We start from the raw sequence: 20,439 nt of genomic DNA on the forward strand, positions 1-20,439 counted from the left end.
ACGACAGAAGGGGGGCTGAAATAGAAATGTTTTTACTCCAGGGTGTACATACCGAGTTGATGTCAAAGTACTGCTTCAAAAACTGAAGTCCTCATTTTAAAGATACAAGAGAACAAAAAAATGACCACTCCCCTCCTGTTTTGTACTGTTTTCAGATAACAGGGTTCTGAGTTACATCTACAGACTGTGATACCGTGGCCACATTCTTACCTTTTCTACGCTTCTTTCTTTCTGTAATGGGACCCCAAATAACATATATTCCTGCTGCAAGAGCAGCGGCAATTCCACCTAGAACTCCCCAGTTCTTCATGACTTTATATCTAAAACAGAAAATAAGTTTACTGTCTTTTCTCATCCCAAACATAGTATGTAGATATAGATAAGTAGAATAACATTTTGCAAATAAGCCACCAAGTACCCAACTTTCAAATTAAAGTAATATAAAGTAATAGGATTCTGTCTTGAAAATCAGGATGTTTAGACATTAGGATTTTTTTCATGCAACATTGTTTTAAAGACATTTTTTTCTTTCTTTTCTTCGTTTCTTTTCTTCTCTCTTCTCTTCTGTTCTCTTTTCTTTTCTTTATAGACATTAGGATTTAAAATCTATGTCAGAGCACAACCTTCCAAAAGCTGAATTTCACTCATTCCTCCCACTCTGCCTCTTACCCCACCACCACAATGGCCACCACCATCCAATACTCAGACCTCAGGGACTTTGCACTGCCGCTCCCTCTGCCTGGAATGCTCTCCCCCTAGATCACTGCTTGGCTCACTCTCTCACCTCCTTCACTTCTCAAGAGGCCTGCCCTGAACACTTATTGGAACCTGTACTCCTGGTCCCTATTACCTGGTTCCTTTTCTTTTTACCGTAACACTTACCACCTGCTAACATAAAATTCACTATTCACTACATTTGTCGTCTGTCTCCCTTGACTTGAATGTAAAGTCCTTGAGGGCAAGGATCTTTGTTTTTACTCATTGACATATCCCAAGTGTCTAGATCATGCACTGCACATAGTAGGTTCCCAATAATATCTACTGAATGATTGAATACTGGAGAAAACATATTGAAATTGATTTTTCTTTTAGAATATTAAACAGGGAAGGAGTAAACAATAGTGTAAAAGATCTGAATATTTATAAAATTAAAGATTTTTTAATATCAAGCTTGACTGGAACATTGAAGTCATTCTTGTGCTATAAATGAATTAATTTCACCAGCAATTTAAAACATTATTTTTATACAAAGTTATGTATTTCCACCAAATAAGGCAAACCATGTATGTATGGATACCTATATGTAATATATATGTGTACCTGTGTTACAAATGTATATATGTAATATATTCTTATTCCAACATTAGGATCATGTGAATATCATTTTGCTCGCAGCTTAGTAAACATTAACTTAGTAAAGCATCACTGATGATAATAATGACTCTGTCTTATAACAGTTAACATTTTCCTAGTGTCATAGCTAATAGCTGATTTTCAAATAAATCTTTGTTTTTCCAAGACAGAGTCAATAGAACATGCACAGAACTTGGTTAAATAAGTGAGACAACATTAACCTGGTTCAATTCTGGCTCTGTTATTTCCTAGGGCATCACTTCACCTTCTAAGCCTCTGTACAAAACAATCATGAGACCTATCTCATAGGGGTTTTTGTGAGTATTAAATAAGTGCTAATAGATTGTAGGGTACATAATAAAAACTTGATAAATGTTAGCTGCTACAATGATTGGTTATTATAAACTCAGATTCATTAATGAAAGTTATTCTTTAAGTTTCTTAATGCATCACTGTGCTGACTTTCACACAATACATATATTCACAAAAGTGCCTAGAAAGGTTAAGATGGATTATCATTGAAGTGCTAAAGAATTTTACCAGTGCTTTAAAATTCCCTAATTAAGGCCAGGCGTGGTGACTCAACGCCTGTAATCCTAGCACTCTGGGAGGCCGAGGCGGGCATAATGTTTGAGCTCAGTAGTACGAGACCAGCCTGAGCAAGAGCGAGACCCCATCTCTACTAAAAATAGAAATTAAAAAATATATAGAAAAAATTAGCTGGGCATGGTGGTGCATGCTTATAGTCCCAGCTAATTGGGAGGCTGAAGCAGGAGGATGACTGAGCCCAGGAGTTTGACGTTGCTGTGAACTAGGCTGACGCCACGGCACTCTAGCCCAGGCAACAGAGTGAGACTCTGTCTCAATAAATAAATAAAATTCCCTAATCAAACATTAATATTTAAGGGTGCATACTCTATGCCAGGCACGGTGATAATCTTATCTCATTTTCAAAACAACTTCACGGAAGTAGGTTCTACTTATCACCTCCATTTTCATAGACAAGGAAACTAGGGGACAAACTTAGTCACAGTGAGCAAGGAACCATGGCTCTGAATCAACTCCCAAGTCTATGCTTAAAAGTAAAACCACAAAGTTCATGGGAGAAACTGAATGAAATAGTGTTGGAAAGGATGGGAGGGAGGTTTGCCCCGGTCCTTAGCATGGCATGGACAAAAACCCCAGGGTAAAGTGGCAACTCTGGACACTCCAGTCCTCTGCAAAATGACATCACGAGGAGCTTGGAGGGGCCTCAGAACAGGAAAGATCTAGCTTCTCTTCCAACTCTGCTACTATTAGGTCAGCTGTGGAGCCACAGGCAAGGTTGTCTCAAGGCCCATGTCTCATCTACAGAATGGGGACAATGGACAGAACAGCCACTGAGGACTTCCAGCCCTATGATAGATAACAAGCTATTTAGATCCTCTCCAGTTCCAGAGGAAGCCAACCTCGGCAACAGGTCTCAGTCATTTGGGATCAGCACTGGGGGTGCGGTGCTCAGCTCTGACGCCTGGAGCCCTTGGGAGGGTGATGCAGAAAAGGGAAATGGGGGTTCTTACAGGATTGGGGACTCAGACAACAGGGAGTTCTAACAGGAGCAGAAGGTCTTAACAGGTTAAGGGTGTCTGTCTGGTTTAGGGATCCCTGCAAGGTAAAGGTCTTTATTCACACTAATAATATTGGGGACCCAGACAGAAGTGAGGATCCCTGGAAGAACTGGGGGGAGAGTGTGACAGAAATAGGGGTACTCATAAAATGGGGGGGGTGAAGGCCCCGGGGGGGGGGGGGAACTTATAGGACTTCAAGAACCACAGCAGGATTGGGGAGCTGGGCAAGACTGGGAAACCCTGGCAGTCCACAAGCATATGATTGGGGGCCCAGAAGGATTGGGAGTGTCCTACAAGGACCCTCATGAGGGGTCTTGGCAGGCCTCGGAGGCACTGAGAGGACTGGAGAGCACTGACTGGAGAGAGAGGACTGGAGAGATTTCCAGGCCTTGAAAAGACTGGAGGGACCTGGAAGTCCTGGGGCCAATAACAGGATCGAGGAGGCTCCAGCAGGGCAGGGAAGGCAATGACAGAATTGGGCAGCGCTGACCGAATTGGTGCTGCCGAAGGATTCGGGTCCCTTAGAGGTCCATTATCCCTCCCACCTCACGGTCTGGGCTTCCAATGCTACAGGTCGCAGGAAGCTTAGGAGTGTCCGCTCAGGCCCTGGGGACCCTGAGTAGGGCGAGAAAAGGCCACCACAGGCCCGGTCTGGGGACTCCAGTCCTGGCCTCTCCAACCGCCCCGCCCCCCAAAACTCACCTGACGGCCACCCCAGTCCGCAGGAAGCGCTGGATGGCCCTGTCGGCCGCGGTCATGGCCGCCTCGGCCCGGGAGCTCAACATTGCGCTCGCGCCCGAGGCCCGCCGTCGCCCCCGCCGCTGCCGTCGCCGCCGGACGGAGGGCTCCGAAGACTCCCACGGCAGCGGAACCCGCGGTCACAGTCCCGGCCTCTTGGGGGAAGTTAGGCCGAAGGACGACGGCCTCCCTGGAGGACCGGAAGTAGCCGCCGCCGGAGAGCAATAGCCGACGGACCACGTCCTGGTTCTTTATTTCCCCTTAGCAACGGGCGCCAGCGTCGGTTGTTAAGGGAGGCTCAGCCGCCCGGGGCCATTTCGTTTTCACGTTTTGCCCAGGTTCCATCCACAAAAACAGATGCCCCACTTCCATGAAGGGACCCGGGGTCGTGATTTGAATTTTTCAATGTGGAGAGGAAAAGCGGTCAGGTCTCTGCTACCATTAATTATTCCAGTCGTCACAGTGGAAATAGGTCGCAGAGGAAGGGCTTTTAATTAGCATATGGCCCATCTCTGACTGTATCAGAAAAACCAAGGTCTTTCATGGTAACAGCCACCAAACTTATTGTTTACCTAGGTGCCTGGTACATTGCTAAGTAGGTCACATGCATTATTCACATTTAATATTCACACCAACCCTAACGTTACCCACATTTTACATACCAGGCAACCCAAGAAATTCACAGAAGTCTTTTGACACAGCTTGTAAATGGTGGAATCGAAATTAGCAGCAAGTCCCTGTGTCTCCAGAATAGCGCTGTCCAATAGAAATATTAATATAACAGGAGCTACATAGGTAAGTTTGAATTTTCTATGGGCCACATTGAAGTAAAAAGCAAGAAGGGAAATTAATTTTAACAATATATTTTGGTTGACCCAACATATTCAAAATATTGCCATTTCTATCTAAAAATTATTGATGAGATAATTTACTTTTTTTTTTTTTTTTAACTAAGTACATCTCAATGTGGCGCCATCCTAGCTCACTGCAGTCTCAAACTCCTGGGCTCATATAATCCTCCTACCATGGCCTCTCAAAGTACTGGGATTACAGATGTGAGCCCCCACACCCAGCAAGACTACTCACTTTTTATGTTCTCAATAGCTACAACGTGGCTACCACGTTGGACAGCACAGTTTATAAAGCATTAGGGCCTGAGAGATTTTGCTGGCCCTTTTAATCACTTTCCTCAACTCCACACCAAATAATTGCAACTGCTTTAGTAAAGAAAGTAATGTATTAGCTCAGTGGTTCTCTGAAGTTTTGGTCTCAGATCTCTTTGTGTGCTTCAACATTACTGAGAGCTTTTGTTTATATGGGTTATATCAAACTGTGTTTATCCTATTATAAATTAAAATTGAGAAATAAATTTTGCTTTTTAAAAATTGAGGTATACAGGCATACCCATTTTATTGCACTTTGTAGATACTGCATTTATTTATTTATTTTTACAAATTGAAGATTTGTGGCAACCCTGACTAGAGCAAGTCTATGTGTGCCATTTTTATAACTAATAGGTTTTTTTTGGTGAAATCCTTAGGGTTTTCTGCATATAAAAACATATCTCCTGCGAACAGAGATAATTTTACTTCTTTCTTTCCAGTTTGCATAGCTTTTATTTCTTTTTCTTGCCTAATTGGTCTGGATAGAACTTCCAGTACTATGTTTCTAAAATATACTGTATTCCTGAAATATTTAGGAATTAACTTAACCAAGAACGTGAAGGACTTGAACAATAGAAGTTGTGAAAGTGAGCATCCTGATCTTAGAGAAAAAGCTTTTAGTTTTTCACCATTGAGTGTCATGTTCTGCAGCATTGTTCTTAATAGTAAAATATTGGAAACAATCTAAATATCGACAAAGATTAGGTATACCCACACAGCAGAGTACTATTTGGCTATAAAAATAATGAGCTTTGTGTACTCTTAAGTAAGATTCTAAGATGTACTGTTGAGAGAAAACGGCGAGTACAGAACAGTGGGGAAAGAATGCTATCATTTGTGTGAGATGATAAAAGATTAAGTGTTGATGATTATAGGGATAGACAAGAAACTGAAAGCACTACTTGCTTCTGATAAGGGAACTGTGTGATTGGGGATGGGGAAGGACATCCTTTTGTCCTTAGTGAATTTTGTACCACCTGCATGCATTATTTAGTCAAAAAATAATTTAAAAATTAAAATTTAAAACTTGAAAAACCTACGGGAAACACAGCACCAAAATTGACATTACTTTTGGTCAAAAAAATGCCACCTAATAGGACAAATATGGTCTTAAATTTGTTCAAAAATAACTATATACAAGTGTCCATACACAGGAAAATGACTGGAAAGATATTCCCCTGAAGTGATAACTCTGGTTTTCTCTCTCCAGTGATATTATCGTGATTTTTATTTTCTGTCAAATGCTTTTCTGTATTATCTGTGTTTCTACAATGATCATTTCTTTTTATAATTAAACAATTTTTAAGAGAAGACTCTTAAGTTTGTCTTATGCAGTAGATCTGAATTGTCACAACTTTTGTAACTCAAATTTTCTTTTTCTGGTTGCTTTCCAACTGACAGAGGAATCATATTATAAAACCCTGCTTTTAAGCTTTTCTTACCTAAAGGAAACCAGATATGAAGTACTAAAGGAAAGAATGAAAACAATGTCTCACCAAAGAAAGAATATTAATAAAGAGATATAAATTAAAAGGAATCAAGTAGAAATTCTGGAATTGAAAAGTAGAATGACTGAAATGAAAATTTCACTAAAGGGTTCAACAGCAGATTTGAACAGGCAAAGAAAGAATTGATGAACACAAAGATAGCTCAATTGAGATTATCCAGCCTGAGGAAGAGAAAGAAAAAAGAATGAAAGAAATAGGCAGAGGCTTAAAGGTCAATAGGATACCATCGAGCATAACAATTTATGCATAATGGGAATCCCAGAGGAGAGGAGAAAGAGAAAAGGGAAGAAAACATATTTGAAGAGTACCCCAAACTTCCAAAATTTCATGGAAAACAATATATACATGAAAGAAGCTGAATGAACTCCAAAGGAGGATAAATTCAAAGAAACCTACCCCTAGACACTTTCTAATTAAACAGAAAACCAAATATAAAAAGAATTTTGAAAGCAGAAAGAGAGAAGCAATTCTCACATACAAGGAATCCTTATTAAGATTAACAGCTGATTTCTCAACAGAAACCATAGGGGTCACAAGGTAGTAGGATGACATATTCAAAGTTCTAAAAGAAAAAAAATCTATCAACCAAGAATTCTATATCTGACAAAACTATCCTTCAAAAATAAAGGAGATCTTCAGGTTGTATATGTTGAGCATTCAAAAAAATAAAAAATAAATAAAGGAGAAATTTAGACATTCTGAGATTTAAAAATATAAAGCTGAGAGATTTGTCAGTAGCAGACTTGCCTACAAGAAATACTAAAGGGAATCCTTCAGGCTAAGATAAAAGGGCACTAGACAGTAATTCAAACCTACATGAGGCAATAAAAAGCATCAGTACAGGTGGCTACAGAGGTAAATATAAAATATGATAAAATGTATTTCTTGTTTGTCATTCCTTTTTTGTTTCCTATCTGATTTAAAAAACAATCTCCTAAAGCAATAATTATAAAAATATGTCAATGGACACACAATGCATAAAGATGTAATTTTGGGTAATGACAGCTTAAGTGTGTACAGAGATACACATAGGCAGAGTTTTTGTATACTATTGAAATTAGGATGGTATTAATCCAAACTAAATTGTTATAAATTGAGATGTTAATGGTAATCTCCAGGGCAACCACTAGGAAAATAACTCAAAAATATATAGTGAAGGAAACACAAGGGAAATAAAATGGTACACTAAAAATATATATTTAATGCAAAAGAAGACATTAATGGAGTAATTGAGGAAAAAAGACATAAGGCATATTGAAAACAAATAGCAGGCCGGGTGTGGTGGTTCACGCCTATAATCCTAGCACTCTGGTAGGCCAAGGCGGGCATATTGCTTGAGGTCTGGAGTTCGAAACCAGCCTGAGCAAGAGCGAGACCCTGTCTCTACTATAAAAATAGAAAGAAATTAATTGGCCAACTAATATATATATATAGAAAAAATTAGCCGGGCATGGTGGCACATGCCTGTAGTCCTAGCTACTCGGGAGGCTGAGGCAAGAGGATTGCATGAGCCCAGGAGTTTGAGGTTGCTGTGAGCTAGGCTGACGCAATGGCACTCACTCTAGCCTGGGCAACAAAGTGAGACTCTGTCTCAAAAAAAAAAACAAAACAAGGGAGATTGGAAAATTCTTTGAATGAGAGAAAATGAAAACCCAAGTTATGAGTCACAATATTGTGGAGAGAAGATCACCATTTCTTCTATGACAACTACTCAGACACCTTGAGTGGCTTCTACTTGAAGAGTCGTTCGTTAGGTCTGGACAGGTTTACTGGCTGCTGAATCACCTCTTCCTCTTGCTTGCTTTACAACCCTCTGAGAACACATTGTCTGAAGCATCTGTGTTTTATTAGAAGAGTTTTTGAGTCTGTCTTTTGAGCCAGCAAATGATTGTTCTCTCTGCCCTCTTTAGGCCTAAGTCATTGATTAGACATCTTGTATTTCATGAAGGAATGGGCTTTGTGACCAAGGAACTCTTTAATATTGTGCACCTTCACATTTTTTTTTTAACAAGGGTTTAACCTCCTAACCAAGTCTTGCCTTTCTGCTGGCTCCTGTGGCATGATCAAGAAGAGGTATTTAGCAGCTCCCAGCACAGTGCCAGGGACCTGGAAGTAACTTCGGCCAGGGGTGCCATTCACCGGCATGGCTAGCAGACCAGGGACCTACCACCAAAAGGTTTATTTTTTTCCCTTTTGGAGTTATTTTTAAAAATCAGATTTAAGTTTCCGGAAAAAAAGACAAATCTCTTTATGACTTTAAATCCATGAGCTTCCTTTTTTAAATTAAGTGCCATTTTTATAACTGGTAGAATATCGTCTTGATAAAAATAGGATTTAGAAAACAGTCGATTGTGGAAGCACTTGTATATAGCACGTGCTTTTTATTTTCAGTATTTCAGGCTAAGGGGCAGCTTGTCAAGTCTCCATTCCAGCCTCTGTTATAAATATTCACTTTTTCTTTGAGAATCAGAGGGGGGAATTCATGATGCATTGCTCTGGTGTGAAATAAAACCCGTTTGGCTTTCAGCATACCCCCATTTTCCAGACAGATGGATAGTGTGGTTGGCTAGAGGCAACTGCCTTTATAATATTCCTATCTGCCCAAGATGTCTTAAAGATCAGAGGCATAAACAAACATGGGCAATATTTTTCTTGGTGGATAATCTCCTCCAGATGTAACTTTAGAACAGGGGTTCCCAGTGTGGTCCCAGCTGGTAGCTGGGAACTTGTTAGCAATGAAAACTCTCAGGCTTTACCGGAGTCCTGGTGAATTAGAAACGCCAGGGGTGGGAAACTCACCCACTCCCGAGAGGAGGCAGGGAATATCACTGCACCGAACTTGCTACAGGCTGGCTACAGCCTAGACGGTTTGGGTCTGTCTGCTGCAAGGCCTTAGATGCTTATATACAGAGAGAAAGGCAGGCCCCCTAGAGGAATTCTGTCCTCCTTCCCTGCCTCCCCCCCAAAACTGATAATCTTCTTATGTGAACTCTCTCAATTTAAATGTTGGAAACAAATTTTTAAAGTAATTATTATTTTTTAAAAAAACAGCTTTATTGATAATATAATTCACATACCATCGAATTCACCTATTTTAAAGTATACAATGTCATGTTTTTAGTATATTCACAGGGTTGTGCAACTATCACATCTAATTTTAGAACATCTTTGTCCCCCCTAAAAGAAATCCCTCATGTATTAGCAGTCAATCCCCTTCCCCACTCCCTACTCTTACTCCTAAGCAACCACTATTCTACTTTCTGTCTCTATCAATTTGCCTGTTTGGGACAGGTCATATAAATGAAATCATACAACATATGGCCGTCTATGCCAGATTATTTCACATAATACAATGTTTTCAAGGTTCATCCATGTAATAGCATAAATCAGCACTTCATTTGTTATTTAATTTTTTTTTTCTATATTTAGTAGAGATGGGGGTCTGGCTCTTGCTCAGGCTGGTCCCGAACTCCTTACCTCAAGCAATCCTCCCACCTCTGCCTCCCAGAGTGCTAGGATTACAGGCGTGAGCCACCGTGCCCGGCCAGCACTTAATTTTTTTATTGTGAAATAATAGTCCATTGTATGGCTATACCACATTTTATTTATCCATTCATATCTGTTGATCAACATTTGATTTGCTTCCAATTTTTGACTATTTTGAATAAAGATACTATGATTGTTTGCATACAAGTTTTGTTGCAGAGTGTGTTTTTTATTTTTCTTGTGTATATATACCTAGGAGTGGTATTGCTGGGTCATGTTTAAACTTTAAACATAGAACTGTTTCCCATAGTGGCTACAACATCTTTACATTGCCACTAAAAGTGTACAAGGGCCCCAATTTCTCTACATCCTTGCCAAAACTAGTTATTGTCTGTCCTTTGGATTCTAACCATTCTAGTGGGTGCAAAATGGTATCTCATTGTGGCTTTGATTTTCATTTTCTGAATGCCTAGTGATGTTGACCATCTTTTCATGTGCTTATTGGCCATTTATATATCTTCTTTGGAGGAATGTCTATTCAGATACTTTGTCCATTTTTATTTTATTATTTTATTTTTTGAGATAATATCTCACTCTGTTGCCCAGGCTGGAGGGCAGTGGCATGATCATAGCTCACTGCAGACTTGAACTTCTGGGCTCATGTGATCCCTCTGCCTCAGCCTCCCAAGTAGATAGGACTACAGGTGTAGACCACCACATCTTGCTAATTTTTTGTGTTTTTTGAGCAACAGGGTCTTGCAATGTTGCCCAGGCTGGTCTCGAACTCCTAGCCTCCAGTGATCCTCCCACCTTGGCCTTCCAAAGTTCTGCAGTTACAGGTATGAGCCACCATGCCCGGCCACCATCTTAACCATTTTTAAGTTTACTGTATAGCAGTGCAACAGATCTCTAGAACTTTTCATCCTACAAAACTTAAACTCTATACCCATTGAACAGCAACCCATTTCCCCCTCCCCCCAATCCCTGGTAACAATATTCTGCTATTTCTATGAGTTTGACTACTTTTGATACCTCATATAAGGGCAATCATGCAGTATTTATTTTTTTGTGGCTGGCTTATTTCAGATAGCATAATGTCTTCAAGGTTCATCCATGGTGTAGTATGTGAAAAGATTTCCTTCTATTTAAGGCTAAATAATACTCCATTGTAAGCACATGCCATATTTTCTTTATCCACTCATCCACCAATGGATACTTTGGTTGCTTCCACCTCTTGGCTATCGTGAATAATGTAGCAATAAATACTGATGTGCAAATATCGCTTCAAGATCCTGATATCTTTCATTTCTTTTGGATATATACCAAGAAATGGAGATTACTGGATCATACGTTAATTCGATTTTTAATTTTTTTGAGGAACTTCCATACTGTCTTCCATAGCAGCTGTATCATTTTACATCCTTGAACCAATTTTTCGGTGTACAATTCTGTGGCATCAAGTACATTAGCAATGTTGTGCAACCAGCACCACTATACCTCTCCATAAATTTTTCATCTCCGCAAACAGAAACTCTGTACTTATTAGGCAATAACTCATCACCCCTCTCTCTATTGTGCTTTCTGTCTCTGAATTTGCCTGTGTTAGTTATGTCATATGAGTAGAATCATACAGTATTTGTCTTTTTATGTCTGGCTTTTTTCACTCAGCATAATGTCTTCAAGGATTATCCATGTTATAGCATCTATCGAAGTTTCATTCATTTTTATGGCTGAATGCTATTCTATCGCATGGCTATATCCCATTTTGTTTACCCATTCATCTGTTGATGGGGGCTTGGGTTCCTTCTTCTGTTTGACTATTGTTAATTAATAATGTTGCTATGAATGTTGATGAACAAATATCTGTTTGAATCCTCTGTTTTCAGTTCTTTTGAGTATGTCCCTACGAGTAAAATTGCCAGATCATAGAGTAATTCTATGTTTAACTTTTTAAGGAACCACCAGTGGCAAATTTCAAAGTGCTATATCTCAAACAGCTGAAATGGAAGTGAACGTACTATATTCTGGAAAAAGCTGAGTTAAGTGAGTTAAAGAGTGGCTCCAGCATGACAAAGACACTGCCATTGAGGATAGACGTCCACAGTTTGAATAAAATTGTTCCATAAATATAATGGAGAGAAGGAACATTTATAGATGAGTTATTATTTTATGTAATATTAATAACAAAAATTCTAATAGACGTTGAACATTTTTATCTATTCCTATAAAATGTACTATATTAAGTTGGTACCAAACCTTGGGGTTTTTAACTTTTTAAAATTAAACCTTTCATTTTGGAATAATTTTGGATTTATGGAAGAGTTATAGATAGAACAGAGAGTTCTAGTATACCTGTCATTCAGCTTCCCCTAATTTATTTACTTTTAAATAAATCTTTCTTTCTTTTCTTCCCTCCCTCCGTCTCTCCCCTTCCCTCCTCCCTTCATTTCTTTCTTTCTTTTCCTTCCTCCCTCCCTTCCCTCCTTTCTTCCTTCCTTGCTTTTTCTCTCTCTCCCTTATAAGAAAATACACCAGGGGCCAGGTACAGTGGTTCACCCCTGTAATCCTAGCACTTTGGGAGACCAAGACAGGAGGATTGCTTGACAACAGGTGTTTGAGACCAGCCTGAGCAAAAGTGAGACCCTGCCTCTACAAAAAAAAATAGAAAAATTAGCCAGGCCAGGTGGTCCCAGCTACTTGAGAGGTTAAGGCAGGAGGATCGTATGAGCCCAGGTGTTTGAGGTTACAGTGAGCTATGATGATGCTACTGCACTCTAGCCTGGGTGACAGAACAAGACTATGTCTCCAAAGGAAAAGAAAAGACAAGACACCAGAAAGGTTGCTTTCTCTCTCTCTGTTTACACACTGAGGAAAGGCCATATGAGCATACAGTGAAAAGATGGCTGTTTGCAAGCTAGGAAGAGAGCCTTACCAGACTACCAGAACAGAACAACACTGGCTTCTTGATCTTGGACTTCCCAGCCTCTAGAACTATGATAAGTAAATTTCTGCTTTTTAAGCCACCTGGACTATGATATTTTGTTACAGCAGCTGAGCTGGCTAAGACATACATATTTACCACAATAAAAATTATTTTTAAAAATCATGGTAATAAGATGCTAATGATTTTAACAATAAAATTGCACTAAATTTACAATTTGGAAAAAGTCACTATTCCACTTCTTTCCACCCCAGCCTCAGTCTTTCAGCTGCCTCTTTCGGTAACTACTAGTATATTTCTAAATATGATGCTGATATGGCTAGTTTTTGATTTCTCAATTTTGGACATTTTCTGTTGATTTCCATAAGCTTGATGAGAACTTCATTTTCCCCCAAACAACCTTCCCTTCCTATCCTCCATAAGCCAACTAATATTTTAAGGGAGCAGAAAAGATATTTGTGGGGCTGTGGAGAGAGAAACAGCATAATAGTCAGGGTTCTTCAGAGAGACAGAACCAATAGGATGGAGATTATATACATATAATCTCCTTCTAGAGGGAAATTATCAGGGGAATTGGCTCATGCAATAATGGAGACTGAGAAGTCCCATAACATGCCATCAGCAAGCTAGAGATCCAGGCATTCCAGTAGCATGACTCAGTCCAAGTTTAAAGGCCTGAGAACCCAGGCAGCTGTGTAGTAAAAGTCCTGGAATGTAAAGGCTGTGAAACCTGAGCTCTGGTGTTCAAGGGATGGAAAAGAAGAGAGTGCATTCCAGCTCCAGGAAAGAGATCTTCAACTTTCCTCTACTTTTGTCCCATCCATGCCCCAGCCAACTGGATGACACCCACTCACATTGAGGGCAGGTCTTCCCCTCCTGGTCCACTCAGACTCACATGCCAATCTCCTCTGGAAACACCCTCCCAGACACACTAAAAAATAGTGCCTTACCAGTTCTCTACGTATTTCTTAATCCAGCCAAGTTGACACTTAACCCTTTGCACTCGGATGTCGAGGGTGACTCGACATGGTTAGCAAAAATTATACAGATTAAAATTACTCTTTGAATGTATCTATAATTTGAAATATTAAAAAATCCAAATAAATAAGTTTGTATGAAAAGAAACTCCAGTTTTTTATTCTATTGTCACGCTTTGTAAAATCTGGGGTATTTGAAAAATTAAATCCCGAGTAGAATAAAGGAATCGAGAAAAAAGCAAGCGAGTGCAAAGGGTTAAAATTAACCATCACAACAGGTAACACTTATTTTGTCTTTATTATGTGCCAGAAAAGCTGTGTAGCCCTTTATCTTCAATTTATCCTTGGTCCTCACACTACCTTGTGAAGTTGGTATGGTTGTTTATCCCTGTATTTCTGATGAGGAAACCCAGGCACAGAAAGTTAGATAAGATCACCCAGCTAGGAAGAGCTGGAGCTTACAAGAGACTACACAGGGTTGGTGGTCCTGGTCTGACAACTCCAGTTCCAGGCCACAAACTCCTTTTCTCCAAGAGAACTTGAGTGAGTCTCTGTTGAACCTCCAAAAATCCTGATTAAGGCAAATGAGTAGAATCTGAAATGGGATGTTAAGGGGACTAATTAGGATGAGCCCACTGAATATTTATGGAGCCCTAGAGAACCCCACCTGGCTCTAAGGATTGAGGGGAAAAAGGAGGGGTAGTTTGAGCAAGAGCCTTTGGAGACATATAAATCCACCACTGAGGCTGGGCATGGTGGCTCAAGCCTGTAATCCTAGCACTCTGGAGGCCGAGGTAGGTGTATCATTTGAGCTCAGGAGTTCGAGACCAGCCTGAGCAAGAGCAAGACCCTGTCTCTACTAAAAATAGAAAGAAATTAGCCGGACAACTAAAAATATATAGAAGAAATTAGCCAGGTATGGTGGCGCATGCCTGTAATCCCAGCTACTGGGGAGGCTGAGGCAGGAGGATCACTTGAGTGATCACTTGACTCCGGATTTCCAAGTCCTTTTTTAGACTAGGAGTTTGAGGTTGCTGTGAGCTAGGCTGACGTGACCGCACTCTAACTTGGGCAACAAAGTGAGACTGTCTCTCTCAAAAAAAAAAAAAAAAAAATCCACCATTGAGAAGGTATCAGAATGCCCAACCCCCTTTCCCAGTTATACAACATGGCTACTGATTAGCATTTGGATTGGATGTCTTTAGGTTAGTGCCCACCCCCTTAACTAATCAGCTATGGCCAGGAATCATGTGACACCTAATGTGATGCACAGCAGGGATGGGGCAAATTTCTTTAAAGTGCAGATGGGGCAACCTGTGATTGACTCTCCAGTGAGAGGTCAGAAGTAGCCATGAATAAGTTCAAACCATCATTGTGGCAGGCACATAGCTGTTGCTCAATTAATATTTGCTAGACAAATAATGAATTGGAATTTTAGTACCACTGTATGATTGGTTTTCCCAATATTCGTTTAAAGTTATCAAATGTTTCAATAATTCAAATGTTTCCTGCTACACACAATGGATGGTTTCTTTTGAGACTCTCAAAGATAGCCTAGCACTTAAAGATGTAGGGTGTGGAGACAGACTGCCTGGGTTTTAATTCCAGGTCAACTCTTTCCTGTCTGAGTGACCTTGTGCAAATAACTTGCCCTTCTCTGAGCCTTGTTTTCTCATCTGTAAAATGAGGATGAAAATCTGCTTCATAGGATTGTTGGAAAGATCAAGGTCAACAGTGTGGGTCAAGTGCGTATTTGGGCGCCTGGCACACACTTGACTCCGGATTTCCAAGTCCTTTTTTAGACTTGATGTGAAATTATGATGTATGTTTGCTGTGAGATTGCTTCCAGTTCTCAGATAGTTTCCTTGCACCCTCTCCCAACTTACTCCCCACTTTGTCAACAATTAAAGAAAAAAAATGTTCCATGTGAGCCTTCATTCAATCATCATTCTCATACTTCTTGCCAGCTGCCATCATGGTTCATCTTTGTAGTTTTCAGTCATATAACTTCTTTTCTTTTCTCTTCATTTGTTTGTACTGGATCAGAGATTTTACTCTAGTTTGCTGGAGAGCTTTTAAAAAATACCCAAGGTCTGCCTCCCTGCTTCCAGAGGGTTGGGTTCAATTGGTCTGTGGAGGAGCCAGGTGATTCTTATGTGCAGGCTGAATTGAGAACTATTCATTCAACAAATATTTATTGAGGGCCTTCTAGGTGCCAGGCACTGTTCTAGGGACTTTGATACGTCACTGAAACCTCATGGAGCTTCTAAAGGGAGGAGCAGAAATTCTAGTGGCAGGAGGACCAAGGGTACCACTGAATGAGACAGGGAGGATATTGAAGGCAGGGACTTGAACTTAATTCATCTTGGATTCCCCTGAGTCCGGGCTGTAGAAACCACACAATAATGCTTGTCGAATGAATGAATGAGCGATCTTTGGCCTTCTCATACTTGCATTTTTTTTTCCTTGATTCATTGCGCTAGACCTTCAGCTCTATGACAGTGACATGTCAAATTTGTCCTGCCACACCCCCTGAGTGTCTATTACGGTGACTGGCACACAGTGGGTGCTTCATAACAGTACTTAAATGCATGCATACGTTTAAAAAATGCATACCTGCATTTGTCATAGCAGCCTGGGCTTCAAGGATATTTATGCTGATATCATTCATGAATCCCCACAAGCAAACATTTGGGGAGGCGTCGTCAACCCGAGGATGCTCATTGGTACCCGGACAGCCATTTCACAGGCTGGCGTGCCCTGTAAGCGTCCCGGTAGAGCACCACCAGCCACGGAGAGCCTGTCAACTCCTCTGAGCAGAAGGGCCCTCCCCGCCCCCTCTCCCCGCGCAGCTTGCTCTGCCCTCCGCCTCCTCCTCTCCGCCCACTCTCGCGGCGGTCTCCCGGTGGCGGCGGCTTTGTCCTGTGGGCTGGTCCCCAGCGGGCTTCCTCCCCCGAACAGCTGCTGCGCGAGGGAGGCAGCGGCGCGGGAGCTGTCCAGCACCCCGGTGCTGAAAGCCCCGAGGGCTCGCTTTCCGCCGCTACGATGTAAGGGCCATGAAAAGGGCTCGTCCTGGCGCAGCGCGGACATGGAGGAGGACTTATTCCAGCTAAGGCAGCTGCCGTGAGTGTCATGGGGGCGAGAGAGAGGCAAGCAGGCTTTCTTTTAAAAAAACGGAAACCTGCAAGGGGAGGCGGGAGGGGGGCATCTCTGCGTGGCTTCTTGAATTTAATGGGAACTGTTTCAGAAGGAGGAATTAGGCCTGGAGGAAAACAAGCCATTTTCCTTCCCCGTTTGCCCAGCCTCTGTGTCTCCGACTCAGTTAAAAAAAAAAAATTTTTTTTTTTTTTTTCAGATCTGTCAGGACCTTCTGGGGAGCCACGGGGGTTATGCTTTCCCTTTTAATTGCTCTCAATCCTAAAGGGATTTTGAGGACTGTGCTTTAAGAAAGCATTAGCTGCTGTTTTGATATGTGGACTGAATTGATGAAGTCCACGCAATGACACCAGTCCTTTCCAGCCCTTCTTCTATGCCTTGAAATTCCTAATTCTTTCAGCAAGGTCTTTTGGAAGGGAATGATACCGATGTTGCAGGCTGGTTTCTAAAAAGCTGGGATTCCTTCCTAGAGGACAGGCTTGGGCAAAGTCCTGTTGTTTATGAAGTGTGTGAATGAGAAGGTTGTGCACGGTCGCCGAAACCTCTTGCCTGCTTCTGAATGAAAGGTTTTTGTAACAGCTAGCTAGAGTGAGATTCGCCGTCTGAACATCAGAAATGTACTCCTTTGAGGATGGGGAATTTTTAAAGAGATAGCAAATTTGCTATTAGAATCTTAGGGAAATACAACCAAGCAATGGAAAGGACAGGGGCCTTGTAGAGGGGCTTACAGATATTTCCTACCACAAGTAGATGGTGATTTGTTAAGCAAATTCCAAGTGTATGAGAGGGAGCATTAAAAAGAACATTTCCGGTTGTTGTTTTATTTATTTTTAGAATCACTAGCCATTTGGATGGTAAAAGTAGATTCACTTTAAAGGATTAATTATTGTTAGTATGTATGTATTTTCTTGACTTAAAAAATGGTGGTTTTTTTCCCCTCTAAGCTACTGAGGAATTCTCCCAAGTGACTTTTAGCGTGACTGATACAGTTCTCTGAGGCTCTGAGTACTGAAGGGGGTTGTAATATTTACTTCTCAATTCGTGTAAAATTAATTTTTATTTTAAAATTTTAATTAATTTTAAATTTGCTTTTAAGCTTTCATTAATTGATCCACAAAAGGCATATCTCATTATGTAATATGGCATTGTTTAACAAATGCTAAAGGATGTCGAGTTATAATATCTGGAGGTTGATGTATTAGTACATAAAAATGTAAATGTCTGATTGCAAATCTCTCAAGGAAAACGTATCACTGTCATTGAAAATAAACATGATCAAAAATCAAACTATTATCTCCCAATTAAAAATAATTCAAAACCAGAAATATGAAATTAATTGCTCAGAATAAGACAACCTATTGGAACTGCAGTTTTTCTGGGGTAAATTTTCCAATAATGTCAGAGCATGTGAACTTTGCAAAAGATTCATTTATATTTAATCTACTAATATGTAGACCAGACATTATCATGACAATTCCTTCCTTAATTTAAAAAACTAAAACTAGGAAGAGGTTTTTTACTTATTTAAATTTAAAAATTAATTCAGTTTTTATATGAATATAATATACTAATAAATAAAGATAAATAAATTCCAAAGAAAAGCACAAGAATAAAAAGTAAGTCTCCTTCCTTTCAAATCCTAGTCCTATTCCCCAGGGTTAAGTTTATTGATTATTCTTTGTGATGTTTTATAGACATAAATACATATATTATCTTTAGAGAGACCAAATTGTGTACCGGTTAAGTACATTAGCTCTTGAGTCAGACAGACTTGGGTTCAAATCATGACTCTGCCACCTCCTTGCTGTGTGACTTTAAGTAAGTGACTTAACCTTTCTGAGACTTAGTTTCTCTAACTATAAAATGAGGATGATAAAGCATTTGATTTATAGGGTTATTGTGAAGATCAAATGAGATAATGTGTGCTAAATTCTTGGCAGGCACAAAGCACTCAATGCATATTAGTTATTATTATTATTACTACATCTGAAAAAAATCATTTAGAAAAATAAAATATGTAGGTTCATGATGCTGGACTCCCCCGAATTATAATCTGTGACTCCCACAAACTACATTTGAATGAATTTAAAATTAGCCTTCAAATGTGTTGACCTCAATTTCTAAAAAAGAGTAAGCTAAAAGGAATGGCCACATGAATCTGAGTGGGTTACAAATCACGACTTAGATGTTTTTTAAACCACACCCTGCATATATTATGCACAGATTGCAGGCAGCAGATTTCCTGAGAAAATTATGGTTAAAAAAAATTCAGAGTGCCTTGTAGAAGGTTGGCAAAAGTGGATTTAGGAAGAGGTTCAGTCTTGTGGGAGACCAAGTATTAGTAGATTATAAGCTACTAAGTAGTTTACAAGGGAGTAAAAGGGTGAAGGTGTCTAAGTAAACAGCCCTTCCTTGCACTTGGGAGCACCTTTGCACAGCTCTGGGATGGTTCTCTTGAGACCACAAATGACCCTTGTCTTTCTCCTGCTGTTTACCCAGAGATAGCACATGTACAAGAGATTCAGGAGTCTAGGATTTTGCATCCTACTCTTGCCTTATTGTGAGACCTTGTGCAAGTTAGACTTTTCTAGGTCTCTCCTTCCTAGGATGATTTCTTGAAAGCAAGTTTACAGACTCCATTGATTCATTGCTTCCTTCCTTCCTTCATTCACTAATTTACTTTAACACCATCCTAGGTACAAAGCATTCAACAACTGAGTAAGGTAGAATGGTTATTGACCTTTAAGGAACTCACAATCTAGAGTTGTAACATCCAATATGGTAGCCACTAGCTACATGTGGCTATTTAAATTTAAAGTTAAATTATTTTCAATTATGTAATTTGTGTATGAAATGATTTATACAGTATAATTGACAATATAAAATATGTAAAACTCTAAAAATCTGTCCTTCAGTCACATTACCCACATTTCAAATGCTAAATAGCTATTTGTGGCTAGTGGCTACCATATTGGACAGTGTAGGTCTAGAACATTTCCATAATAGCAGAACATTTGATTGGACAGCACTGATCTAATGGGAGAGGTGGACATTGCACAAATAATTACGAGAATTATCTTAAGTGCTATCAAGAACCAGTGCAGGCTGGACGTGGTGGCTCACGCCTGTAATCCTAGCACTCTGGGAGGCTGGAGTGGATTGTTTGAGCTCAGGAGTTCGAGACCAGCCTGAGCAAGAACGAGACCCCATCTCTACTAAAAATAGAAACAAATTAATTGGCCAACTAAAATATATATAGAAAAAATTAGCCGGGCATGGCAGCGCATGCCTGTAGTCCCAGCTACTCGGGAGGCTGAGACAGGAGGATCATGTGAGCCCAGGAGTTTGAGGTTGCTGTGAGCTAGGCATCAGCCACAGCACTCTAGCCCAGGCAACAGAGTGAGACTCTGTCTCAAAAAAAAAAAAAAAAAAAAAAAAAGAACCAGTGCAGTGGGAGGGGACTAGTTCTAGATGGGTGAGGGGGTGGATCAGGGATGGCTTCCCCAAGGA

At 40.3% G+C, this 20,439-nt stretch overlaps 2 protein-coding genes and 1 long non-coding RNA gene across 6 annotated transcripts in view; 2 read left to right on the forward strand and 1 right to left on the reverse strand.

Moving 5' to 3' along the window:
* Positions 1-20,439, reverse strand: part of USP30 (ubiquitin specific peptidase 30) — a 61,956-nt gene that overhangs the window by 26,972 nt on the left and 14,545 nt on the right. For 2 of the 4 annotated variants that reach the window (XR_012914262.1, XM_012756578.3), the window contains exons 1-2: positions 3,663-3,904; positions 211-320 (exon numbers count right to left, since the gene is read on the reverse strand). Coding sequence is in view for 3 of the 4 variants with exons in the window: in XM_012756578.3 (XP_012612032.1) it covers positions 211-320; positions 3,663-3,745 (193 nt within the window). In the remaining variant the exon portion in view is untranslated. Of the gene's footprint in view, positions 1-210; positions 321-3,662; positions 3,906-20,439 lie in introns of those variants that run through there. The other 2 variants (XM_012756580.3, XM_075996635.1) reach the window with 2 other exon arrangements.
* LOC142863523 (uncharacterized) lies at positions 3,998-4,940 on the forward strand. The gene is made up of 2 exons (XR_012914302.1): positions 3,998-4,493; positions 4,654-4,940. It is a non-coding gene; the product is annotated as an uncharacterized LOC142863523 (long non-coding RNA).
* SVOP (SV2 related protein) overlaps positions 16,552-20,439 on the forward strand; it is a 66,273-nt gene continuing 62,385 nt past the window's right edge. The window contains exon 1 of the mRNA XM_012756576.2: positions 16,552-16,896. Coding sequence (XP_012612030.1) covers positions 16,862-16,896 — 35 coding nt within the window. The 5' untranslated portion in view covers positions 16,552-16,861. The remainder of the gene's footprint in view (positions 16,897-20,439) is intronic.

The sequence above is a fragment of the Microcebus murinus genome, chromosome 22 (assembly GCF_040939455.1).
Source record: "Microcebus murinus isolate Inina chromosome 22, M.murinus_Inina_mat1.0, whole genome shotgun sequence".
NCBI classification, from domain to species: domain Eukaryota; kingdom Metazoa; phylum Chordata; class Mammalia; order Primates; family Cheirogaleidae; genus Microcebus; species Microcebus murinus.